We start from the raw sequence: 26,556 nt of genomic DNA on the forward strand, positions 1-26,556 counted from the left end.
GGCGCGAGCGCGGCGCGGCGGGGGCGGGGCGGGGGCTGCTATTTCTGTCCGCCGAGCGCAGCCCGCGCCGCGGGGCGGGGGAGGGGGCGCCCGCGCCGCCATATTCGCTCCCGCCGGCGGCCCCGCGGCGCGCAGCCACCATGTGCACCGCCGCCTTCCACATCTCCAGCCTCCTGGAGAAGATGACGTCCAGCGACAAGGACTTCAGGTGCGCCCCGCTGCCCGGCCCCCCCGCCTGTCCGCCGCGCGCTGAGAGCCCCAGCCTTCCTCCCGGAGCGCCGGCCCTCCCCTGCGTCTGTGCAGCCCCTGCCTCCACCGGCCGCCCCGAGCTCCACCCCTCGCCCTCGACGCCCCCTCCCCGCCTCAGCGCCCCCGCGGAGCCCCCGGCCCCCTTCTCCGCAGATTGCTGCCCTGCCCTCCGCGTGGCTCCAACCCAGCTGCGTCTCCCACCGTACAAACTTCAGCCCCCGCCTCTTGTCCCGCATCAGAGCCGCAGCTCGCCCCTCTGCACCCTTCCGCGGCCTCTCTTAATTCTGCCCAGCCCGCATCGCTCGCCGCATTTCATGGTCCCAGGCCCTCCTCTTCAGCCCACACTGAAGCCCTCGGCCTCTCCTTGGGGATCCCAGCGCCTGCCGCTGCTTCTCCGCATCGAAACCCACTCCCTTCCAGGGCTGACTTTTACACTTGTGCCCTCGGTTCCGCCCTCTTCTCAAAATCACCCTGGGCCTCCTCCCCGCACTTCTTCTGGGGACCCTCTCCCAGACCCTCCCCTCCAGGGTTGCGTTGGCTCGGACTCCCCCTGAGGGAGGGGGCTGGGCTGAGTGGCTTTTCTGGCACAGGTAGGTGATGGTTCGGTGAGGGCTTCTAGGTTTTGTGGGCCACTCCCTTTCTGGTCCAACCCCCTCCTCAGGGGAAACCGAGGCCCAGGGAGGGAAAGGATTGGTCGGTGGTCACACAGCCACGTCCAGACCCTCTGAACTGAGAGGAGCCCTAAGAGACCGACATAGCCACGCCCACTCATTGAGCATGCTATCACATTATCCCCATTTTACAGATAGGGAGAGTGAGGCTCAGAGACCGGAAGAACCCAGGTGTAATCACAAAGCTAGGAAGTGGAGCATCGGGGTCCATATCGATGTTCAGGTCACTCTAACATAGAGGCTGAGATCTTAGCCAGACTGTCCCTTTTCAGCCCCCTGACAGGTGAGAAGACCCAGGCCCTGCTCTCCTGGCCTGACCCCTGCCTTCTCAGCTCATTCCTCAACACCCCCCAAGAGCCCCTGATAGTAGAACCTCTGAGTCACAGTCCTGGGTTCAGATCCTGGCTTCAATCACTTATTGGCTGTGTGACTGGACAAGCTGCTTAACCCCTCTGAACCTCAGCTTCTGTTTCTGTAAAAAGGATTTAACAACAGAACCCACCTCGATGGTTGGTGTGAAGACGAAATGGGTTAATACGTGTGGGATACTTAGGTTAGTAGCTGACGCTAGGTAAGCGCTTAACAGATGGACACTGTTGTGATTCTGTGCACATCAGAAATCTGCCATCCCTCTCCCAGCTCCGGGGAAGTTTACCTGGAAGTTCTTTGTCTGCCCCTTTGTGTCCCCCCTTCACCTCCCTAGCTCCTACTCAGTTGTCACCTCTTCAGGATGCCTCCCTATACCCGGGCGAGGTTAGGCACCCCTCCGGCCCTGTGCTTCTGCTGCATCGCTTCTTACCCCTGGACGACCCAGAGCTCCTGGACCACTGGACTGTGCACGCTCCTTTTGTGTCCCAGAGCCTGTTTTGGGTATACAGTAGGTGCTCAGTGAATGTTTTCTGTGTCCCAGGCTCCCTGCCGTGCTGTCCGGTGTAATCTCACTCAGTCCTCTTGTTCACCTGGGTGCGAGCGATTGTTCTTCCTGTTCTCCAGAGGCTTGGAGAGGTGAAGCGACTCGCCCAAAGTCACACAGCCGGCCGGTGGCTGAGGGGACTGGCACCACTGTCTCCGGGGCCTCAGGTCCAGGCTCCAGGAGAGGGAACTGGTCCTGCTGACTAGAGCCTGAGAAGCCCTTTCAGCCTGCTCTGCCAGCGGCCCTGAGAACACTTAAAACCACCCCAAGCATATGAGGATGGTGTCTATTTTTAAAGTCCAAATACCAGGGGGGCTGGGTCCTGCTGACCAGCTGTCCAGGCACCCGTGTGGCCGAGTGTTTCAGCTGAGTCGCCTCTAGGGTTTCTCTGGAGTGAAACTGAGACCGTGTCCTCTGGCTCTTGGAGGTGGCTGGTGACTACAGGTGGGGGTCCCTGGTTGGGGAGGAAGCCTTTGATCGCTGTTGTTCCTGGACCCCCACTCTGTGGGCAGGGGGCTGCTCTGTTTCCACTCAGACTTCAACAGTGAAATGAGTAAATGGGGGTCTTGCAGAAATTCCTACATCATTTCTTGAAAACATAGAAGTTTTGTTTGAGGAACCAGGAGCCCTGACTGGTGGGCTGATTCGCTTTCTAACTCGCTGTGTGACCCTGGATGGTTCTTGCAACCTCTCTGAGCCCAGTTTCCTCATCTACCTCATCCTAAGAGCTCGTTGTCCTATTAAAGCCTCCCAAGGATGTTATGAAGTGGGGGGGCAAAGAAAATTCCCATTTTATAAATGGAAAAATTGAGGCTGGGAGAGGAGTCACTTGCTCAAGTTCACCCAGGCGATAAGTGGCAAGACCAGTATATTTATTTAGAGCCAAAGTTTGGTGCCCAAGCTCTTATTTACCAAATCATACCCTTTCCTGTCTACCTGCTACCACCACCACCACACACATAGGCACGTCTTTATCTCTGAGAGTTGAGTATTGGCAGGAACTTGGGTGTGTGGAATGCTGAGGTGTACTTCAGAAGGACTGGTTTCTTTTTTCTTTTTTTCTTTTGCGGGGTGAGGTAATTAGGTTTACTTATTTATTTTAATGGAGGTACTGGGGATTGAACCCAGGACTTCATGCATTGCTAGTCACGCACTCTGCCACTGAACTATACCCTCCCCCCAGGATTGGTTTCTGAGTTTGAATTTCCACTCAGCTGTTCGGTTCTGAGCTCTGTTAGGGGCTGGCTCTAACCAACTTTCCCCTCTTGCTCTCACACTCTTCCCCTGCCACGGTCCTCTTTGGACCTGTTCCTTGCTGGGCCTGGAGTCCCAGAGATGAACTGACAGGCTCCTATGAGTTCACAGTTTAATGGGGGAGACACTGGTGACCAAGCTTGCAGCGCAGTGTGAGAAATCATGGAGGGGTGCTGAGTACCCTGAGAGGGTCCTATCCAGGGGAACCAAGTGTGCTTACAGAGTGTGGGTGGGGGACAGGGCAGGGTGGTCAGAGGAGTCATCCCTGAGACAGGGACATTTCAGCTGGGCCTTTGATGGATGGATAGGAGTTCAACATGTGGAGAAGAAATATGGGAGCAGGAGGCCCATCTGGAGCACATCCCCTGGGTTGCCAGGCTGAGCTGGGTCTCCATGGACTGCAGCAGAAATGCAGGTTAGAGACCCCGCCTGCCTCCCCTGAACATCCCCTCAGTTGGACAGACTTAGGAGTGTGTGTGCCCACCCCAGGCCTTGGCCTGGCTCTGATCCAAACCTCCTCCTTCATCTTACCTTGGCTGCTTCTCCTGCAGTGGCCAGGCCCAGAGGTGGGCATGCTCAGCCCTGCCAACCCCTCCTTGCCTCCAGCCCAGCCTCCTTCCTCCTCTTGGCGGCTTGAGGCTTATCCCAGCTGTTAAAAATAAACAGTTATAACATCGACAAGTGCCTTCCTGCTTAAGGGGCCCTGGGGGCTGCTGTGACATCCAGCGGCAGGTCTGAGCCTGCAGAGATGAGGCTGGAATCCCAACTGTGGCCGATTTTGCCATAGGAGGCTTGGAGGGGTGGCGGTGGTTCTTGGTTGCCTCGCTCAAGCTAGAAGGCAAGGCTGGTGTGAGGAGGCCGAGTGGCCTGGTGGGTCAGCAGATTTGGACGCTTTCTGTGGGGCCACCACACTCTATCTAGACTTCACGGCGTCTCTCCTGGCTGCGCTCAAGGGCTGGCAGGAGCCAATAAATGGTGCATTGGGCCTGGGGAGAACCTGGAGACCTCAGTGTGCGTCCACCTACAGAGGGCAGCCTCGCCCGACTCACTCAGCCAGTTGTCGTCATGACTGCAGGCCCAGTTGGGTTCAAATATTCTGTTCTCAAGAGATTCTGGAAATCAATACTTTCATGTCAATTCTTCCAATTTTTAAAGGTCAATAAATAATTCAAAATTTCGAAAAAAGATTTGCCAGGTGGACACAGCCAAGGGCTGCCAGTTTAAAGCTGCACTCCCCTCCTGATCTTGGCAGGAATGGTGCTCCGTGGCCTTCCAGCTCTGACTCCACTGCAGTTTCAAATGCCCGGGCCAGGGCGCCAGGCCACACGGATCTGCCTGCCGGTGGGGGGGTGGTCCTTGACTCTGATGCCCACCCCGGCTCAGGGAGCTGTGGCTGGGGACTAGGCAGCTGTTGCTGTCCGTACCTGAGATATGCCCATTGCCCATCAGCCTGGCCTGGGGCATTCGTTCTCCGAGTGTGGTCCCTGCCCCTCAGCCGCATCCAGGAACTTGTTAGAAATGAAAAATTGGGGGCTGCAGCTCAGACTTTCTTATTCAGAAACCCTGGGACCCGGCAGTACTTACAAGCCCGGCAGGTGATTCTGATGCTGGCTGCAGTTTGAGGACCACTGGTCTGAGGGCAGGGCTGGGTGATTCTTTGAGATGGGCGTGGGCGAGCGCTCACCGTGTGCTACGCACAGCACAGGTGTTATCTCATTATCTTCCATACAGCCCCACTTTTCAGACAGGTAAACTGAGACTCAGAGAGGTGAAGTCACTTCCCCGAGTTCATATTTGCTTAAACGGCAGAAGCAGGAGCCACCTGCTTTGAAGCCCTATGCCTTTAGCTGGGATGCTCTGCCACTCTGAGTCCGCCACATTGGGGCAGTCGGTGTCCCACACACGGGTCTCCTTGTGGTTGCCCGCCCGTGCCCACAGCCCGGATCATCTACTTGCCCTAGATGGTCCTTGACTCTTTGTATCAAGGTAAGCTCCTGGGGGATCTCTGAGGTACTGGCCGAATCACTGGGGCCCAGAAACTGCTCAGCATTCCTCTGCCCTCCCTGCCCAGGTTCATGGCCACCAGTGACCTGATGTCAGAGCTGCAGAAGGACTCCATCCAGCTGGATGAGGACAGCGAGCGCAAGGTGGTAAGAATGCTGCTTAGGCTCCTGGAGGACAAGAACGGGGAGGTGCAGAACCTGGCAGTCAAGTGGTAAGTGTTGACCTTGGCGGGGATGGGAGGGAGCCTGCCCAGCATGGGAGTACCCAGGGGTCCCTGCCCCTTTGGGGTGCAGCCTCGGAGAGAAGAATTACTGAGCAGCTCTTGGAGCACCTGTGGAGCTGGGCAATGCCTTGCTCTGGCTTCCCCCAGAAGTACACCTGGTGGCAAGGGTTCAAGTGTAAGTTTATTAGGGCAGTGATCCCAGAAGACTCTGGTAGCAGGATAGGGAAGTGAGGCAGGGAAGGAAGAAAAGCAATGAAGCCTGTGTTATCAGACAGGTTACTGCTATGGGCAAGTGGGGCTTAACCCTGCTGGGGACCCGTGGGACAAAGTGTAGGACATGCCCCTCAGAGTGTCTCCATCTGCTAGTGCGGTCACTCCTTGATTGAGGGCTGCACCTGGGGTAGGCAGAGGGCATGCATCCCCTGGCACCTCTAGCGAGAGAAAGCCGTAGGGCACAGATGCAGGTACTGGCAGCTGGAAGGTCAGCTTGACATGCACAGTAGTGAGGGCTGAAAGGGCATAGGAGGCCCCCAAAAGCCTTTGCCCTAGGCATCATGAGGTTGTAGTCCTGAAACCTTTGCCAGTCACCTCCAGAGCTGAAAAAGCAAGATGGGGTATGCGCAGGGCACGTGTGTGTGTGTGGTGGGGTGGGCAGGGGACCTAGGAATGGCAGGGGTCAACAGAGAACTGGGGCACTGCTTCTCAAACAGTACTCTGAGCTGGATTCAGGCATTCTGGGCTGCTTGCGAATTTCAACTTGATCCCAAAGCTGAGGAATTCAGTAAAGAGTTTCATGCAGGAACAAGATGTGCACAGGTTTGTGGTCTGGGAGCATCCCTCTGACAGTGGAATCAGGTGGACTGGTTTCCTAGTAACAGACCTAACAACCCTGTTTTTATAACACATGGTCTGAAATACTGTTTTGAAATTGATACGTAATAGAACCTGCCTCCACACGTGATTACAAAACAGTATATATAATGCCCTAAACTGAAGCACAGAGAGCGTAGTTGAAGGTAAGACAGTTCATGTTTCAGCGTGTAAATGCTCGGGCACGTGGACGGGAGACGTGATGATGACGATGTGAAAGCGCGCACCTGAGCGTGGGCCCCCTGTGCGCACCACGGCAGTGAGCAGGTGGGGACAGGCGTGGGTGTTGATACCACAAATGGCACTGCTTTTATGAGATTTTCTGAAATGGTGACCATCTCTTGGTCAAGTTTCCCAGAAAAAGAAAGTACAGTCTTCCATCAATTTACCTGCTAACTACATTTTCGGAAACTTTAGAGTATATTAGCACAGTGCAAAAAGAGATTTTGTGTTTATATGTAAAATGAAAGTAGGTTTTGGACTCAGGTGATTATAGAAAGGCTTTTTACCTATATGAATGCCCAGTGGGATGTTAGAAACTCCAGCAGGACATGGAACATGGTTTATTTTGCAATATCGTCTTTCTCTCAGCCCCGGCTTCCTCCTCTCCCCTCAGTAAAAGCCAGAAGTGCCATCTCATTAGTTAGGATGACCATGAAAGGCTCCCCCAATACATTTCCAGAACGCCCCTGGGGGCAGTATCACCCTACGGGGAACTAGTGCTGTAGGTAGACTGGGAAGACCTGTCATCACTTAGATGAAGAAAGAAGTCAAGAGTTTGCAAACTGCTGTGTGCTGCAGCCACCTGGGACTCTTGTTTAAATTATGTGCCCCCCACCCAGGGGTTCTCATTCAGGAGGAGCTGGGGCAGGCAGATGAGGATGTAGCACCCAGCAGTCTGCATTCTAATGCACACCATCATCTTGAGAACCACTCTTTTAGGTCAGGATCTCAGCTGTGACTGCACGTTAGAATGACCTGGGGAATTAAAAAACACTCCCAGCGGCCAGGCCGCACCTGAAACCAATTACCTCTGACTCTCTGGGGCTGGCACCCAGGTAACAAGTTCTTAAAAGGCCCCAGGTGGTGGCAATGCACAGTTAAGGCTGAGAACCAGTATGTCTGGTGTGGTTTTTAAATTTTAACATGCATTTGAATCACCTAGGGATTTTGTTGGAATGTAGATTCTGGTTCAATAGCGCTAGTTGAGGACCTGAGCTTCTGCATTTCTGACAAGTGCCAGGTAGTGCTGACAATGCTGATCTGTGACCATACCTGGAGGAGCAAGGCTCCAAGACAGAGGTTCTCAAAGTGTGGTCCCTGGACCACCAGCATCAGCTTCTACTGGGAACTTGCTAGAAATGTGAATTCTCAGGCTCCACCTGGACCCCCCCACCTCCAGTCTGAAAATCTGGGGTGGTGCCCAGCAATCTGTGTTTTAACAGGTCCTTGAGGGGATTCTGATACACATACAATTTTGAGAACCCTGCTCTTGGATCTTCCTTGATTTGCAGCTGAGGTTTCTGGGTTCGACAGTTTGGCTGTATACTGAGATGCAAAACCCAGGAGGAGATGCAGGTTTGGGAGGTGCCAGGAGTGATGTTGGTATCTCTCTTTCTGGCAAAACAGGGAGTCCCCTGTTGATCTGGGGCCTTTCCCTCAGCACATGTGGCCCCACGGACGTGGTAGGGGTGCATAAGGGCAACCTAACTCAGGCTGAGCCTAGGTTTTTGGACCCCTCCCTCCCTTCTTGCTCAGCCTGGGTCCTCTTGTGGGCAAAGTGAAGGAGTACCAGGTGGAGACCATCGTGGACGCCCTCTGTGCCAACATGCGGTCAGACAAGGAGCAGCTCCGGGACATCGCCGGCATCGGCCTCAAGACCGTCCTGTCGGAGCTTCCCACTGCGGCCACAGGTGCCCAGGTCCCAGGGGCTAGGGGCTCTGTGATTTGTCCTAGTTTATGATTCAAGAAGCTGAGGCTCAGACTGGTGACGGGACTTACCCAAGGTCGGCCAGCTAGTAAGTGGCAGAGAATTCAGACCCAGATCTGTTGACGTTCATGGCTCTGTTTCAGGGATGCTTTTAGCTGTAAGTAACAAAAGTCTAACTAATGGTAGCTTGAAGAAGTAGAGGGTTGCTTTTCTCACATAACTCTGGAGGGATCAGCCACTCCATTCTTGTAGCAATTCATTTAGAAGGTCAGTTAGGACAGGGCTGAGGTCTCTGGCCATGTCTCTTGCCCTTTATAAGAAAAGCATGTTTCCCCAGATGCCTCGAGAAGACTTTGACCTGTGTCTCACTGGGCAGAATGGGGGCACTTGGCCCCTCCTAGCAGCAAGGGAGTCTAGGAAAGACGTGCTTGATTTTTCCCACCTCCCCAGTGGAAGGCGGAAGGCGGAAGGCAGAGGGGTTGGGTGCAGGTGAGCACCAGACCAGCCAGCAGGTCGGCCCTCGGTTCTTCAGCTCCTCAAGCTGTCTCTAGTTTGGTTGGACTCTGGGTCAAGCCTTGGACCACTCGAGCCCTAGCTTCCCTGGTCATCAGTTTTCCAGGGATGTGGGGTCAGAAACACAACCAGAGCAAAGGCTGACCACAGGAGGAGGTCAGCCCTGAGCCTCACCTTGCCCACCTTGTGCTCTGCGCAGGCTCCAGCCTGGCCACCAATGTGTGCCGGAAGATCACAGGCCAGCTCACCAGTGCCATCGCCCAGCAGGAGGACGTGGCCGTGCAGCTGGAGGCCCTGGACATACTCTCTGACATGCTGAGCAGGTGCAAGAGGCCACCCAGGGCAAGGAGGATGGGGTGGCGGCCGGGGGACAGGGAGGGACTCAGGTTCACAGAGCCAGCATTTACTGCACACTAGGGCTCCTTAATAGTCCCAGCAGTGTCCCAGAACAGCTCGTTTGTCACAGTTTTTTGGGCTCTGAGAGGCGATGTGGCCTGTCTGAAGTCGCAGTCAGTCCGTGGCAGAACTTCACACTGAACTTGGGTCTCCCCATTGCTGAAGCCCACGTGTGTCGGTCCTCTCCCTTACCCCTTCTTCCTCCTTTTTATCTTCTCTTGGATTCATATAGCTGGATGGGCCTTTGTTTTAAATTTTGCATTGCACATTTTTAAAGGCTTCATTTCTTCTGCCTCCCAAGATGTGAGCACCTCCCAGAAAAAAAACCAGGTGCTGGACTAGTGCTGGGAAGATGGAGTTGGCTCAGTCTTGGCTGCTCCTGAGGACGAACTCACAGATGTGACCCTGAATGGAGGCAGAACAATAGGGATCAGAGCAGGGCCCGTAGGAGCGCAGAGGAGGAGCCCCATCCCAGCCAGTAGGGTGGGGAACCTTCCTAGAGAGGGTCCAGCCAGCTGAGCCTGCAAGGATGGGCAGGATTTGGCCAGATGTGGGCGGGCACAAGGGGGACACTGGACAGGGAGGCAGCCCCCAGCCCAGAAATTAGAGGCCGGAGAAGACACGGGATCCCGAGGGTTGTGTAAGGTGGTCATGGGGCTGGGGTGTAATGAGGAGGGGTCGGTGTGGAGAGATGAGGCCCAAGGACTGGGCGAGGGTAGAGTGGATGGGGTTAGGGACTAAAGATTATACTGAAAGTGGGAGGAGCCCACAGAGGGGTTCTCAGCAGGGGCTGAGAACCTCTGCACATTTGTGTGTTTTATGCTGATCTTTCTGCAGTGCGCGTGGCAGATGGGAGGGGTTGACCTGGCCGGGAGATGGGTTAGGAGGCCTCTGCAGGCAGGTGAATTCAGGTTGTGTTTAGGAGGTAGACTCCACAGGGCCTGGAGTGGGTGAGAGGCTAAGACACAAGGGTGATACCCAGGGGTCTGGCTTTCCTACTGGGGACACGGACACAGGGCCATTGGCTGTGTGGATCCGTTCCAGGAGCAGTGTGTGGGGAACAGGGTGTTGGATTCCAGGTGGGGCACGTTGAATCTGAGGTGTCTGGGAGACACCTCACCAAAAACTCCATAGGGTGGGCCTGAGGGCCAGAGCCTGTCTTGCTCACCCAAGCTTCCAGCCCCGGTGCTGTCACATAGTAGGTGAACAAATAAATCAATGAAACCCAGGAAAGAGGTCTGAGCTGGACAGGGAGACACAGGAGGGTGAGGTCAGTGTGTTTGTGTGGAGTGAGAGAAGTTTTGGGACATGTATGGAACGGACAAAGCACAGGCCTGGTCTGAAGGTGGGATGGAAGCTGCTGAGGTGGGCAGGGACTGTGTTCTACCTGAGCAGAAAGCGTTCCCTGGTGTTACCTCTTGCCTTGAGCCCAGAGCTCAGCTTATCCAAAGGGCCCTGGAGAGCCATTGAAGGAGTTAGGCAGAGGTACCCTTTAGATCACTGGCTTCAGTGAGGGAGGATGGGCATTGAAGTTAGGCCCAGGATCCCAGGAAATCAGGACAGCTCACTGGAGTCCCCCACACCCCAGTACCATCTGGCCTTCTCCCCAGGCTGGGGTCCTGGATACCCAGGTCCAAGTCCTGGCCTTGCACTTCTGGCTGGGTAGGCTTGAGAAATCCCTGCCTCTCTCTGCTTCCTTTCGTGTAATAATAATGAATAATTACTTCACTCAGTTGAGGGGAGCATTTCCGTTTACCAAGGGCCATTGGGTTGTCATAATTCCGGGGAGGAGGGCAAGGAAACAATGGGGAGGGGGGAGGTGCCTGGCCCAGGCTGCCTGCCGCGAGGGCCTTGCCCGACGCCCCCTCCGGCTCCCCAGGCTGGGCGCCCCACTGGGCGCCTTCCACGCCAGCCTCCTGCACTGTCTGCTGCCGCAGCTGAGCAGCCCGCGCCTGGCGGTGCGCAAGCGGGCAGTCGGGGCGCTCGGCCACCTGGCGGCCACCTGCAGCACCGACCTCTTCGTCGAGCTCGCCGACCACCTGCTGGACCAGCTGCCCGGCCCGCGTGCACCCGCCAACCCCGCTGCTATCCGCACCTTGATCCAGTGTCTGGGCAGCGTCGGCCGCCAGGCCGGCCACCGGCTCGGTAAGGGGGCGGGGTCCCACGGCAAGGGGGCGGGGCCGAAGCAGAGAGGTGCGGGGAGAGGGGTGACCAGGGCTGAGGAGGCGGGGCCTGGGAAGGCCACCTCCTTGGCTAGGGGGCGTGGCTGAGGTGGGGAGGTGCTGGGGAGAGGGGCGGGGCCAAGGTAAGGAGGAGTGGCTGAAGTACCTGGAAGGGGCCAGGCAGGCTCAAGAGGCATCCAGGGGGACCAGGCAGGGGCCCCCCTTGCCTGGTCTATAAGGACAGTGCTTGCCTCCCCTCTTTCCTCGTCCAGCGCTACAACCTAGCACAGGAGATAAGGCAAGGACACGAGTAATAGTTTCAACAACAGATGTTACTTTTTGAGTGCCTGGTCTGTGCCAGGACCTGGGTTGGAGCTCTTTATCTGCATCTTACGACTAATCTGGACAAAAGCTTTGACTGGCAGGCTTTGTTATCCCGACTGTGAAGATGAGTAGACTGAAGTTAAAGGAATGTGGTGTGCCCAAGGCTCTGCAGCTTACAGGTGTCCGAGTCATGGCTAGCACCTTTGTCTGCTTGACTGAGTTTGCCGTGGTCAGGGCTGCAGGTTCAGGCACAGGCTAAGTCCCTTGGGCTGGGGAAGCCCAGGAGAGGGTCTGGACTGGCCTCACCTCAGTCACCCACTTACAGGGGCCCACCTGGCCCGCCTGGTGCCCCTGGTGGAGGAGTTCTGCAACCTGGATGACGATGAGCTTCGAGAGTCCTGCCTCCAGGCCTTCGAGGCCTTCCTGAGGAAGTAGGTGCAGTGGGGGTGCCAGAAGCCGGGGGCCCCAGGCTTTCTTTGGGAGGTTGGTGGGGATGGGGTCAGGGCGTGATACTGACCTGAAAGCACTCAGATCTCAGGACCCACCCCTGGGCCCCACCCCCAATCCTGTCCTGCCTGGGTCCAGCAGAGCCTCCCCCATCCTACCCTACAGGTGCCCCAAGGAGATGGGTCCTCACGTGCCCAACGTGACCAGCCTCTGCCTCCAGTACATAAAACACGACCCCAACTATAACTATGACAGTGACGGGGACGAGGAGCAGATGGAGACAGAGGACAGTGAATTCAGTGAGCAAGGTGGGTGGCCAGCTTGTCCTTGGGCTTGTGGGTGGAAATGGGTGCAGCCCTCCTGGGAGTCCCCCAAAGACGGGCCACATTGGGTGCCCCATCCTGACCCCAGCTCTTCCACAGGCTCCAGCCACACCCTCAGAAGCCTGGAGCCTCCGTGGTCCCTGCACTCTGGTTCACAGATCTCGTGACAGCAGTCATTGCTGTTATTTATTCAGCATCTACTGATGTCCTCTTATTTCATGTTCCTTACAGTAACCCTAGAAAACCAGACATTTATCATCATCCCCATATTTCAGACAAGGAAACCGAGACTTAGCGAAGAGATATGCCTGAGGTAACACAGCTCAGAAGTGGCATAGCTGGGACTCGGGGCCATGTCTCCCAGACCCCTCCATCTCTGTAACCTTTTAGCTGTGGCTTCCAAGAGCCAAGGCTTTAGCCCAGCAGAGTGAAGCTCTAATGGTGGAATGGTTGGCGCTGACAGGGGAAAGTTACCTGGACAGGGAGTGGACTCAACGGCTTCTTTCTGTCTGTGCCTGTGGTCCTGTCTCACTCAGGTGGATGCCCCCAGACCTGGGAGGCGTTGATGGAGGCGAGGGACTTAGGTCCTGACGGGGTACTTGGAGCGAGATGCAGTAGGAGATGTGTTTGGACAGGCATGTTGGGGCCTCAAGTGCCAGCCAAGGAGATGAGGCGTTTTCCTGTTAGTAACAGGGAGCTCTGGATGTTTCTCCATGGGTGACACAGGGTGGAGATGACAAAGGCCCATCAGAGGGGACATCTGCCAAGCTGACGAGATGCATCTGGCGCCATCCACGTGGCATGTCCAGATACAGTGCCCTGAGAGTCTGAGTTATCCACAGAGCAGTGTAGGTAGGAACATGTTGGCCTCTGAGCCCGTGCCTGAGAGTGTCCCTAGGGAGGCCTGTCCCCCTCCGAGCCTCATGTGTGTCCCCCTTGGTGCGTGGGTGGGCCTGACTCAGCTCTGCTATTTCTAGCTGTGTGTCCTCAGGAGGGTCTCTCACCCTCTCTGAGCCTTATACTTGTCATCTAGAAAAGGGGCTCAAGGCCCCTTTGTTCCTGAGGTGTGGTCAAGACTTGAGCTCTGGCCTCTCGGGGGAGCTTGGAGAGTAGAGAGCCATTCAAATGTACCTTTTCCTTATTAGTAGCCCTGCTTGGAAGGCGGAATCAGGAGAGGTTGGGGGTGGGGGTGGGGGAAGGGAGGCCCTACGGCCTCTTCTCCCTGGGATCCCGGTAAGTGAAACATCACACAGCCCGTCCTGAAACCATGGGATGGGTCTTGTGTGCCAAATGGATTCCCTAAGTCCTCACTGGAGGCTTGGGAGTCTGTTTTTTCCCTGATGTAGTCAAAACTACAAAGGGTCTGGAGGCAGAGGGTGGACCCTGGCTTACCTCCGGCTGTTTCCCTGCTTCAGTGACTGGAGTGAGCACTGGCCGGCTCCCTCATCTCTGTGGGGGAAATAATCTGCTTGTAAGGTGTGAGGCTAAAGTGAGGTTGTGGATTTGAAGCACTTGTGCCGTCTTAGCACACAGCAGGTGTCGATTAAATGGTAGGTCACCTCCCAATAGTTACAGTGACACGGAAAGAGGGGCCCGCAGCGCGCTCCTTGCCGCCCCCTCCCTCTCACTGCTCTGTCCTGGGTAAGGACCTGGGAGGGGCAGGTGCTAGGTGTGCAGGGCTCCACGGGTGTCTGTTCCTGGCGCAGAGAGCGAGGATGAGTACAGCGACGACGATGACATGAGCTGGAAGGTGCGCCGCGCGGCGGCCAAGTGCCTGGCGGCCCTGATCAGCTCGCGCCCGGACCTGCTGCCGGACTTCCACTGCACCCTGGCGCCGGCGCTCATCTGCCGCTTCAAGGAACGTGAGGAGAATGTCAAGGCCGACGTCTTCGGGGCTTACATCGTGCTGCTGCGGCAGACGCGGCCCCCGAGGGGATGGCTGTTGGCCGCGGAGGAGCCCACCCAGACCCACAGCAACCTCCACATGTTGCGAGGACAGGTGTGACAGCCTTCACTCTCCCTCCCACCTGCTCACCTCTCTTCTGTGGTCCAACTTCCCTCCCATCCACCCACCTCCGCATCTGTCCACCCGCCCGCGCATGTATCCACCCACTCGCGTAGCCGACCACCTGCCCATGTGTCCATCCACCCAGCGAAGTGTGGTGGAGCGTGTTGAGTGCTTGCTACCTGCCCGGCCCTGTGTTCCAAGTGCAGGGCACAACCAGGAGCAAAGCAGATGAAGTCCGCGTCCCTGGACCACAGTCTTGGGGCAGATAGACAATGACACAAGTAGGGTTCCAGGCCACAGGAAGGGGGTTCACTTTTATTCTAAGAGGGTGGAAACCACAGGAGGGGAATTATGTGATCCCACTCATTTGAAGATGCCCATTCTAGCTGCCTGTGGGGAGTGGGTGGTAATGGCTTGGAGACACAGGAGGCGGTTGCAGCTGTGCAGGGGAAAGGGATGGGGGTGGTGCCTTGGGCCCCGGGGTGGAGAGGAGCATAAGACTTGACAGGTAGCTTTGGGATTTGCTCATGGATGTAGAGGGCGAGGGTCAGGGAGTTGTTCTGTGACTTCCAGGCTCTGCTGAAACACGAGGTTCAGTCCCCCAAGATGGCGGGGTTGGTGGGGGAGGTGTCTGGAGTTCTGCTCTGGACGTTTACATCGAGGTCCTCACTGGGTGCCCGAGCCGAGATGCTGAGCGGGCAGCTGGCACAGGAGGTCTGGTGTTGGGGATGTAGATCTGGGAGTCTCGGCTTCACCTGAATCCGAAATTTGGGGAGTGGATGAGCTCATCTGGGGAGAGCGTCTGGCCAGGGAAGGGAAGGGGCCCCAGCGTTCGCCCTCACCGAGCATAGGAGTGAGGAGCCACACAGCCTGCGTGGCCTTGAGCAAGGCTCTTCAACTCTGGGCCTGTTTCCCACTTGTAAGGCAGACACAGAAGTAGTTCCTACCTTGGAGGGGGAATGTGGAATCAGGTGCGGGGTGCGGAGTGAGTGATGGGAGAGTCATGATGGAGCGATCCTATCCACGATGGGAGTCCTCCATGGGCAAAGCCCCCCAGGATGGGTGGGAGGTGGAGGTTCCTGGGTGGTCACTGATCGCCCCCCACCTGCCCACAGGTGCCCCTTGTGATCAAGGCCCTGCAGCGGCAGCTAAAAGATCGGAGTGTCAGGGCCCGCCAGGGCTGCTTCAGCCTCCTCACGGAGCTGGCAGGTGTCCTCCCGGGCAGCCTGGCGGAGCACATGCCGGTGCTGGTAGCAGGTAGGATGGGCCAGAACTGGGTGTCTGCTGTCCTGGGCGTCTTCCAGAACCCAGCCCCCAATCCCCGAGGGTACCCCTGTTCAGAAACCTATGGTGGCTCCCTACTGCCAGCAATGAGAACACGGCTGGGGTGCAGGCCGTACTTCCTGATTTCAAGTGGGTTTCCTGTCCTGGGTCCTCAGCAGTGGCCCTGGCCAAGCCCTGACCAAGCCCTGACCTCTCAGAATTTGCTACATAAGAGCCTGGGTGCCTGGGTCCAGCTCAGACCTCTGGAGGTGCTCCACAGCCCCATCCAGGGAGGGCTGAGTTGGGTAAGGGTCTGTGGCCCCTTAACTTCTGCACCCACCCCACAGGCATCGTCTTCTCACTGGCTGACCGCTCTAGCTCCTCTACCATCCGGATGGACGCCCTGGCCTTCCTGCAGGGGCTGCTGGGCACAGAGCCGGCTGAGGCCTTCCACCCACACCTGCCCACTCTCCTGCCACCTGTGATGGCCTGTGTGGCTGACCCTTTCTACAAGATCGCGGCCGAGGCCCTGCTGGTGCTACAGGAGCTGGTGAGGGCCCTGTGGCCACTGGACCGGCCTCGGACATTGGATCCTGAGCCCTATGTTGGAGAGATGTCTGCAGCCACCCTAGCACGGCTTCGTGCCACTGACCTGGACCAGGAGGTGAAGGAACGGGCCATCTCCTGCATGGGTCACCTCGTGGGCCACCTGGGTGACCGGCTTGGGGATGACCTGGAGCCGTCGCTCGTGCTCCTCCTGGACCGCCTGCGGAATGAGATCACCCGACTTTCTGCTGTCAAGGCGCTGACACTGGTGGCCATGTCCCCACTGCAGATTGACCTGCGACCCATCCTGGCAGAGGCACTGCCCATCCTGGCCTCGTTCCTGCGCAAGAACCAACGGGCGCTGCGGCTGGCCACGCTGGCCGCCCTGGACGCCCTGGCCCGGAGCCAGGGACTCAGCCTCCCGCCCCCCGCCGTGCGGGCCGTCCTGGCTGAGCTGCCCGCCCTGGTCAGCGAGAGCGACATGCATGTGGCCCAGTTGGCTGTGGACTTCCTTGCCACCATGGCCCATGCCCAGCCGGCTGCTTTGGCCGAGGTCAGTGGCCCCGTGCTCTCAGAGCTGCTGCGGTTGCTGCGGTCGCCCCTGCTGCCGGCCGGGGTGCTGGCCGCCGCCGAAGGCTTCCTGCAGGCGCTGGTGGGGCCCCGCCCGCCGTGCGTGGACTACGCCAAGCTCATCGGCCTGCTCACCGCGCCCGTTTACGACCAGGCGGCGGACGGCGGGCCCGGCCTGCACAAGCAGGTGTTCCACTCGCTGGCTCGGTGCGTGGCGGCCCTCACAGCCGCCTGTCCCCAGGAGGCGGCGGGCACAGCCAACCGCCTGGTCTGCGATGCCAGGTCACCCAACTCGAGCACGGGGGTCAAGATCCTGGCGTTCCTGTCGCTGGCCGAGGTGGGCCAGGTGGCCGGCCCGGGCTCCCAGCGGGAGCTGAAGGCGGTGCTCCTGGAAGCCTTGGGGTCACCCAGTGAGGACGTGAGGGCGGCTGCCTCCTATGCGCTGGGCCGTGTGGGCGCCGGGAACCTGCCTGACTTCCTGCCCTTCCTGCTGGGGCAGATGGAGGCCGAGCCCCGGCGGCAGTACCTGCTGCTGCATTCGCTTAGGGAGGCCCTGGGGGCCGCCCAGCCCGACAGCCTGAAACCCTACACTGAGGACATCTGGGCCCTGCTGTTCCAGCGCTGCGAGGGCGCCGAGGAGGGCACCCGGGGGGTGGTGGCCGAGTGCATCGGGAAGCTGGTCCTTGTGAACCCTCCGTTCCTTCTGCCCCGGTTCCGGAAGCAACTTGCTGCAGGTAGGGGCTTGGGGATGGGCAGAGGCAGCCCAGCTTGGATGTGGGCACTTTGCCCTAGCATCCTAGGAGCCCACACAAGGGGAGCTCGTTCAGGTCATGGGGTCTGGGAGTCACGGTGTTTCTGAGAGTAAATGGAGAGGAGCCGTTAAAAACAGTGTTTCCTGAGACTTCAAGGCCTCTTCCCATGGTCCCCTCAGGGGCGAAATCCTTGGTGTGTCCCGACAAGAAATGAACTTTGCACAGTGCCACTTTAATCATCCTTGCTGTGGACAGAAGCCTGTGGCCCAGGGGAAGGTTAGTGAAGGCCGTTCTCTGAGGGGCCAGAAACTGCAGCCGGACAACTTGAGCCAGGAGCAGATGTAATCGTGGACTAGGATTGGCTGCCTGACCCCAGGGTTTGGAGAGGGCCAGGCAGGCGGGGCCGGAGCAGGTCTTAGCATTGTCAGGTCAGAGCCCGATGGAATGTGCTGCAGCTCAGGGAGGAAGAAAGCGGGCAGGTGGGGCTGAGGTCTTGGGCAGATGAAGGCCCTTGAGAACAGAAGGCCTCTGGGCCGGCAGCTGGTCAGCTGGTTCCCAGGGTGTGTGAGTTGGTACAGTGCAGGCAGAGTGCTTGGTGTGGTGCGTCGGTGCTGAGCTAGTAACCTGTCGCCACTGTGTTAGTGATCATGGGCCAGCCCTTCCTGGGCCACCGGTGCGTGAGCAGCCTCTTTGGGCCCTCACCGCTGTGTGGACAGGGAGACCACACTGAGGGCATCACCCGTTAGACTGCACAGGGCTCTTCACGAGGACCCTTGAGAGGTGAGAGCCTCGGGATGAGAGGCAGCCCTGCCTTTTCTCAGCTCTGATTTGTTTAGGCCTCCCTCCCTCATGGCCACTGTTGAACCAGCCAAGTGGTCACTGGCTGCTGGGAAGCTTAGTGCCAAATCAGTGGCGTCCTAGCAAGTTCACGGGCCTGCCTGACGCCTCTCCCTGCGCACCCTCACTCTGGTCTCCATCTCACTTCCTGCCTGTTGTTGTCCTTGGCCTCATTTTTCTTAATTGACTTAATCCTGTTCTGTGGGTATTATCTCCATCAGCCACCCCGAATCTTCTTAGGAGCCAGTCAGGATGGAAAGAGGGAGAAACTACACGTGTGAAGCCAGTAACTCTTTCATTCATTTGAGCACCAGATTGTAGACCTTCTCCTGAGTCTTGAACTAAATCTGCGGTTAGAAACAGGCTTAACCTCTTCACTGCTGTGTGCCGAGGGCGCAGGGTGGCCGGGGGAGGAGTGAGCAGCTGATATATTGCTTCACCCTAATGGGAACTGTATTGCCCTCCCTTTCTGCAGCTTTCCTACTCAGAAAGCAGAAGAGCAACATTAAGTGAGGTCAGCCTGCTTGAAGCACTGCTGCCCCTGCTTGGGGAAGGCAGGCCTAAGGGGCCCCGAGAAGGCCAGGAGCAGCGAGTGAATTTTGGCCCTGCTGTGTGACCTTAGATATCAGTTTAACCTTCCTGGGTCTCTCTTTCCTCATCTGTAAAATGGAGATTAATAATAATTTTTATTAATTATTTTGATTAATATTATATTCCCTATTATTATCAGTTAATGGATAGGATTGATTAATCCTGAGGATTGAGATAACGTGTCTGGAAAACAGCATGCAGCCCAGGGCCTGGGCAGGGGTCTGTCTTTGGGCTGGCCACGGTCTGGGGTTCTTGTTCTCCGTTTGCGTCCTCGGCGTGGTTACCTGAGAGCGGGCAGTTTTACCCTCAGCTGCAGCAGGAAGGATTCAGGGGAGGTTCTGGGCTGCCAAGGGGAACAGGAGCATTGACTTCATCAAAGATGGGTGGGGGTGGTTTCGGGTGGGTAGGGGATGTGGTTCTGTCTCCCGTGGAGGCAGAGAGGCCTGGTGCCGTCCGCCCTGTGGGTGTATGGGACTGGCCGTGCCCGCGGCCAAGCGCGGCCTCTTGTCCTGCAGGCCGGCCGCACACCCGGAGCACGGTCATCACAGCGGTCAAGCTCCTCGTCTCGGACCAGCCCCACCCCATCGACCCCCTCCTGAAGAGCTTCGTCGGTGAGCATCCCCCCAGCCCTCGCCCCCTTCAGTCCCTCCGCCCCATTCTTTGGCTTGAGCTGACTTCTCTTACACCTTAGCTGAGGGGAGTTGGAGACCTGGGAGACTGTCCCACCCTGGGACAGGCCGCAGGGCCTGGGTTCAAATCCCGGCACTCCCCTTGAGTTGCTGGGTGAGCCCAGCATGTCCCTTTTCACCCCCATGGGTGCCTGGGGGAGAGCACTCCGTGAACACAGTCTCTTAGAAGCAGAAAAGCACAGATCTGACTTGCGCTGGCTTTTTCGGACACCAGGCTGGGAAGGGCTGCACCGGGGCTGGGGAGACTGGCTACCCGGCTCCTGCCCTGCCTGAGGGGCCCAAACAGCCTTGCCTCCGGGCATTCACCCAGACCACACCGGAGTCTGGCCCTCCTCACCCCAGCAGGCCAATTGAGTGTGGAGAGATTTTGGCATCTGCTAGCCTTCGGGTTCAAATCCTGTCTCTGTTGCTCTGGCTGTGTGAGCCTGGACAGGCCATCTTGTCCTCAGCTAGGAAACGGGGTGCTGATCCCCACCTGCTGGGGCACTGTCTTTTGTGACCAAGGGGTTAGCACTCTGGATTGAACGTGTCCAGATGCTGGAGCAGTATCTTCAGCAGCAGTTTCCTCCACGTCCTGACCCAGCCGGCACTCGCTGCCCGCAGCCCTGGTTGCCCACCTCTTGCCTGAGCTGCCCGTGGCTGGCACCCCCCAGGCCTCCCCTGGGTGTTTGGGTTTGTTGTACGTTTCTGAGCTCTCTCTGTAGATGGGGTACCACGCTAGACCTTCTAATCTTCCTGATCACAGTTCATCCTCACAGCCCCGTGTGTAGGCAGTAGTCCCAGGATGCACACAGGTAGTCTGAGAATTGACAGCCCTTATGTGAGAAAAATCAGTGTTTGTTTGTAGTCCTTTGTCGTTGGTCCGAGGGCATCTCGCCACAGTGCTTTGAAAGTGACTCAGGTGAGCTGTTTTCTCCTTTAACCTGGGTGGTTCTACTAACCATTTGAAATACAGTGAGATTTTTTTTTTAGGGATTCCTCTCATTCTTGATTTTATTTATTGAATATATAAAACAGTAACACAGTTATTAAAAAATCTAACTAATGCAAAAAGGTATATTCAAAGAAGTGCTGTGTGACTTTGTGTAAGTCCCTTCACCTCCCTGACCTTTGTAATAGTACTGAGTTGACATTTGCGGGGTCCTCGCCCTGTGCTGGGGGCTCTGTGACGTGCTTTATAGACATTACCACATGCTTAATCCTCAAACCAGGCCTGCAGTGTAGGTCCTGCTCTTGCCCCCATTTTACAGATGAGGGCCCATGGTTAGGAAGTGGTTGAGGCTGGATTTGAACCCAGGCAAGACTCAAGTCCACATTCTTATCTGGACCTTGGAGGTTTGTTGTGTAAAGTAGATGCTTAGAACATGTCAGTCCCCATCCAGCCAGGTCTGCAGGGCTCCTATTAACCAGATAACCAAGGTGGGGTGGGGTGGTTTGTGGTCACACCCTCTCTGATCTTTCTGCCAGGAGAGTTCATGGAGAGCCTGCAGGACCCAGACCTGAACGTGCGCCGGGCCACCCTGGCTTTCTTCAACTCCGCCGTGCACAACAAGCCATCGCTGGTCCGCGACCTGCTGGACGACATCCTGCCCTTCCTCTACCAGGAGACGAAGATCCGCCGGGACCTCATCCGAGAGGTGAAGCTGGGGGGCGCGTGGAGCTGGGAGTCCTTGGGCCTGACCGCCAGGGTGGGGCAGGGATTAGGGACAAGCTCGCCAGAGCAGGTGCCAGCCACGTGGTCACGTCTGCCTCTCCATGTCCCGCTGTGTGACCCTGGCCGGGCCACCTGACATCTCTGAGCCTCAGTTTCTCCTCACAGGCAAAGGGAGGGCAATAATCATGTCCATATTATAGGGTTGTTGAGATTTGATCAATTAAATCCTGCGGGTGTTCAGAACTGCTCCTGGCACACAGCTGGCGCACAGTAAATTTCAGCAAATGTCTCATTCTCACTCCTCACTCAGCAGGTGTTCATGGAGCACCAGCTCTGCATTTGGGCACCATGACTCAGGTGGACTAGACATGAGCCACCAGGGAGCTCATGGCCACCTGAAGGAGAGGGACACCTTCCCTGCTGTTGATCTCACTTATTTGGAGCCCACTTGGTGAAGTTAGGATTTAAGGGGCAGAGATCAAGTGATGTAATGGCCGAGTCATCACACAATATAATGAGAAGGTCTGAACCACCTGGCATCACTGAGGAGGACGTGACTGTTCAGAGGGGTTAGGAGAGTTTTCCCAAAGGAGGGGACATTTGAACTGGGCTTTGAGGGGTGAGGAGGAGTTTATCAAGAGCAGATCCTTGTGGTTAAAAACTTCAGAGAGACCTGGGTTTTTAATTCAGGTTTAGCCATTTACTAGCTTGGGCCAGTGTCCTTGGGCTAGTTAGTTAAACTTTCTGAGTCTTAGTTTCCTCATATATTAAATGGAGTGAATATTAACACTGTCTTCTTGGAACTGTTGTGATGATTGAGTAAAATGCCATCTGTCAAGCACTCAGCATAGTGCCTGGTACATCATAACTGCCCAGTAGATTACAATAACTGTAATTATAATGATTGTTACTATGATTATTGTCAAAGGGCATCGCAGGCTGAGCAAAGGCACGGAGGCTTGAGAATCTAAGAGAATCTAAGGCATGATTTGGGGACAGGATGCAGTACTGAACAAGAGGGGAGGGGTCCTTATACCCTGGGGTCACAGCCGCCACGCTTTGTCATCCTGGCCTCCTGCAGGTGGAGATGGGGCCCTTTAAGCACACAGTGGACGATGGGCTGGACGTGCGGAAGGCGGCCTTCGAGTGTATGTACTCGCTGCTGGAGAGCTGCCTGGGCCAGCTGGACATCTGCGAGTTCCTGAACCACGTGGAGGATGGCCTGAAGGACCACTACGACATCCGGGTAGGATGGGTCCCCTGCTGGCCCGACAGCCAGCAGGCGCAGGCCCACTGCTTATGTGCCCCGCACGCCCGGCACCCCCATGAAAATGGCGGCTTTTGTTCTTTTCCAATAAGAAGTACCTACCTACCTCACACCTCTCGCGGGCATCTACACCGGGCAAGCCCTTTGGAGGATGGTGTGGCAAGGAATAGAAAAATGTAGAATTTAGGAAATTTTTTGAATTTAGAATTCTTAAGACACTCCATGAACAGAGCCTCTGGACTGACTCCTAAACGTACATTCAGAGATTTACGTTTAGAGATGGTTCTCCACAGCTTTCTGGGAATTGGGAAAAGCTGGCAGCTACCACTAAATATCCACCTGTGGACAGCTGGCTCAGGAAACTGGGTACCCTAGTCACGGAGTCCTGGCAGCGCTAACAAGACTGAGCCGGGTCTCTGTGTGCTGGCAGGAAGGGGGCCAGGAGCCACTGTCGGGTGAAAAGCGAGTTGCAGAAACTTGGGCTATTTTACTACCTGTAGGGGTGACAGGCAGGTTTCACCTTCTGTCCTTCTTGTAGCTTTTAAAATATATGCAGTGAGTATGAATCACTTCTTATAATGAAAAACCAATGTAAAATAATCAAAAGTAACTGTGCTTGTCTTAAAAGATTTAGACAATAGAAAAGTGAATAAAGCAGCAAGTAATGATCACCTAAAAGTTCCACTCCATCTAGAGAACCGCTGTTGTCAGTCTCAGGGAGTTTCTTGGGACAATGCACAGAAATATTCCTTAATTCAGTCAACCAGGACTTGGTGAGTGCTGGCACATGAAGTCAAGGTGACAGGCAGGGTGGATTTGAGCTCCGGGCGGCTTGGGCCCAGAGCCTCTGTCTTCCCCAGAGCCTGCTCCTTTTGGCCCTGGGGCATTTCACCAAGAACTGTCTCCTTCCTCTTGCGCAGATGCTGACCTTCATCATGCTCGCGAGACTGGCTACCCTGTGTCCTATGCCTGTCCTGCAGAGGGTGGACCGCCTCATTGAGCCCCTCAGGGCCACCTGTACCGCCAAGGTAAGTCGCCTGCCCACCCTGGACGCACCTGCCGGGTCCTCTGCAGATTGTCCATCGTTACCATTTACTAAGAATCTGTGATACAGGTGGTGTTTGAAGTGCTTTGTTTAATCATTATTGCTGCCCTATAAAGTACCTATTTTTACTGTTGTATGCACAGGGGAACAGAGGCTCAGAGAGGTTAAGTTATTGACTGAGGCTACACAGCTAGTAAATTGCAGAGTGGGGATTAAACCTAGCTGTCTCTTTCACTGATTAACATTTCCTGAGTGCCGGGCCTCGTCCAAGGTACTAGGATGCAACATTGAACGTGGTGGATTCCCCTACCTCACATCCTAACTGGGAAACTCAGTCAGATTCTTAGAAAGCTAGAGATCATTGCTTAATTGACTGACAGGGTGGAGTTGCTGCTAAGCTGGCGTGCCTCAAGGTCCCAGGGAGGATCTGGGGCACAAGGTCCTCGGAACAGAGCCTGTCACACCCAAGGGGTACCCAGTAAATACCTACTGAATACAAGAACTAATTTGCATTTTGGAAGGGTCAGAATTAACCAAAAAGAGAGCAGAGTATCTTAGATGGGAGCTTGAAGCAGGGTCACAGCTCTCATGGGGTAGTCGTTTGCACCCAGGACTGTCCAGCCACAATGCCAAGCTCTTAACCTTTACACTAGCCTCTTTAGGGGAAGAGCCTGAGTGTTGTCTGGGCTGAGTTGCGGAGTGTCCTGAGAGCAGCAGGAATCTAGACTTTACTCCATAAGCAGTGGGGGTGGGAGGAGATTCTTGATTTCTGCGTAAGTGGGAGAGGTGGGGCATAAAAAGCAACAAAGCAGGCGAGGCAGCTTCAGACGTCTGTCCCCAGCTGCACCTGCAGAATGGGCTGCAGAAGCAGGGACTTGAAGAGGGGAGAGGCTGGCCAGAAGGCTGTCACAGCCATCCATTCACTAAGTCCAAGGTTGCCGATCATTAAGTCCAAGGTTGCCAAGAGCCTGTTTTAAGCACAGTAAATAAAAGGTGTGTGATTCCTGCCTGTCAGGGGTGGGAAGACAATTATGTGAACAACTGTCACCATTACTTATTAATAAAAAGAAAGATTGGCTGGTCAGAGGCCCCTCAGGTGACACCGAAACCAATTTGAACGACAACCACCTGTGGGGAACCAGGAGGCTGGGACCCGAGCAGACTGTGAAGCAGAGAGAGCACGGAGATGGGGCACAAGCTGGGGAAGATGACGGGTGACCAGTGAAGGCGAGGCCAGCTCAGTGAGGACGACTCATTTACTGTTTCCCACTGTAGGTCAAAGCTGGTTCTGTGAAGCAGGAGTTTGAGAAGCAAGATGAACTGAAGCGCTCAGCGATGAGGGCAGTGGCCGCCCTGCTGACCATCCCGGAAGTGGGGAAGAGCCCCATCATGGCCGACTTCTTGTCCCAAATCCGCTCCAACCCCGAGCTGGCCGCCCTCTTTGAAAGCATCCAGAAGGATTCTGCCTTGGCCCCCAGCACAGACTCAATGGAGCTCAGCTAGTGCTCCCCTCCCCCGCCCACTCCCTGGGGACCCCTGCTCACAAGGAGACCCACAGAGCCTCCCCCTCCCCCACCGCAGGCCTCTACTTCTGCCCTGTATTCATCTCATGGGGACCTGGCCGGGGCTTACAGTGCCTTCTCCAAGGACCCCAGCACACAGCCCCCCAGTCAGAGCCACAAGGCTGCCAACCTTTGGGCTCCTTAACTCAGGACAGTCATTCAAAGAGACAGGGGCGGGAGTTCCGAGCCTCCAATGGATGTGACTTCACACTGTGCAGCCTGGCTCCTTCAAACTGGGGAGTCCCTGCCTCACAAAGTACTTAGGACTTAAGACACCCTTGTGCTCACAGCTGTGGAAGGTCAGGAGGTGGCGGGCTGGCCTTCCCCCACCAGCGTCCCAGATTTGTCACTCACAACACTCATTTCTTCAACTTGATTTGATCTGCCAAATCAGTGCTTTGGCTGGGCATCTTAGAAACTCAGATACTTCTGAGTTATTCACATTTTAGAATTGGCAGTAATATTTTAGAATTTAGTGGTATTTTAGAATTTAGAATTGGCAGTAATAAATCAGAAATGTGTAGTATTTTTGCAGAGGGAGTTGGGTGGGGTAGGGAATTAGACCTAAGTTTTTTCTAATTCCAGAACCCTTAGGTAGCAAACTGGGAAAAAGTACAGACCACCTTTTTCATGTTCCCCAACCTAGGCGTAACCAGGTGGTTTGTGAACATGTCCTAGTTTTGAAAACCAAGGACACAGAAACTTGCAACAGGCCAAAGAATTTTCTGTGCTATCCCAGGTTAATAAACAAGACATCCTAAATTGTTACTTTTTCTCTGCGTGGTTCCTCTACTCAATAGTTAAGACCAGCAAGATACTTCCCAAGTCAATTCAAAGAAATCTTGAAGTGACCAACAGTGTACTCAATCCATGTTTCAGACTAGGATTTCAACAAAAGGCAGTCAATCTCAAGACATTTACCTACTAGAACCAAGGAACTTGAATCCAATCACGGCTAGCACACCGAGACAGTTACAACCAGTGTAGTGTTTCTGTTCAGTTGACAGGGATGCAGAAAACAAAAAAAAACAGAAATAGCCTCTAAGCATGTGTGGCCCTAGAGTACCACACGTCATGTCCCACGTGACCTGTGCTGACACTCAACACCATTTCTTGGAAAAAAGGCCTCATAGCCTTTAAAACTGCTGCCTTCTAGAAGCGATTGTCGCCTGAGGTCTAGGGCTACAGTTGAAAAGGGAACTTAATTGTTAAATTCTGAGTTATCAGAGGCCCATTATCACCAGGTAAGGACCCCACACCTTCAGAAACCATTAAATTGTGCCTGAAGCAGCAAGCTGGGGGAGGGTCACACAAGGAGACAAAACTGTCCTCACACATCCAAGGCCAGTCATGCAGTGGAGAGATCTGTGTCATCCTGTTGTGTGTTCTTGGGCAGAAGCAATAGGGTAGTATTTTTAGTATCAAGTAAGAATTTAAGGGAGAAAAAGATTCATCTGGATCCTTGAATGCACACTTTCACAATCGTCACAAGA

At 55.7% G+C, this 26,556-nt stretch overlaps 1 protein-coding gene across 1 annotated transcript; it reads left to right on the forward strand.

Annotated features, from left to right (window-relative positions):
- The first annotated feature begins 52 nt into the window (after positions 1-52).
- On the forward strand, positions 53-25,831 carry CAND2 (cullin associated and neddylation dissociated 2 (putative)). Its single transcript, XM_032459011.1, has 15 exons — positions 53-208; positions 5,159-5,302; positions 7,943-8,097; positions 8,827-8,950; positions 10,903-11,168; positions 11,835-11,940; positions 12,122-12,264; positions 13,986-14,278; positions 15,403-15,544; positions 15,898-17,400; positions 19,362-19,457; positions 21,003-21,172; positions 22,271-22,435; positions 23,377-23,484; positions 24,777-25,831. The coding sequence occupies exons 1-15, from the start codon at positions 141-143 to the stop codon at positions 25,002-25,004; spliced, it is 3,711 nt and encodes a 1,236-aa protein (XP_032314902.1). The 5' UTR covers positions 53-140; the 3' UTR covers positions 25,005-25,831.
- Positions 25,832-26,556: the final 725 nt, after the last annotated feature.

The sequence above is a fragment of the Camelus ferus genome, chromosome 17, assembly GCF_009834535.1.
Source record: "Camelus ferus isolate YT-003-E chromosome 17, BCGSAC_Cfer_1.0, whole genome shotgun sequence".
NCBI lineage: Eukaryota > Metazoa > Chordata > Mammalia > Artiodactyla > Camelidae > Camelus > Camelus ferus.

What these genes read in the sequence shown, in the direction of transcription:
- CAND2 (XM_032459011.1), top strand. Translation starts at nt 141, where the DNA reads ATGTGCACCGCCGCCTTCCACATCTCCAGCCTCCTGGAGAAGATGACG. An exon ending in CAGAACCTGGCAGTCAAGTG is followed by an intron (nt 5,303 to 7,942) that starts GTAAGTGTTGAC and finishes CTTCTTGCTCAG; the next exon opens with CCTGGGTCCTCTTGTGGGCA. An exon ending in CCTCCTGAAGAGCTTCGTCG is followed by an intron (nt 19,458 to 21,002) that starts GTGAGCATCCCC and finishes TCTTTCTGCCAG; the next exon opens with GAGAGTTCATGGAGAGCCTG.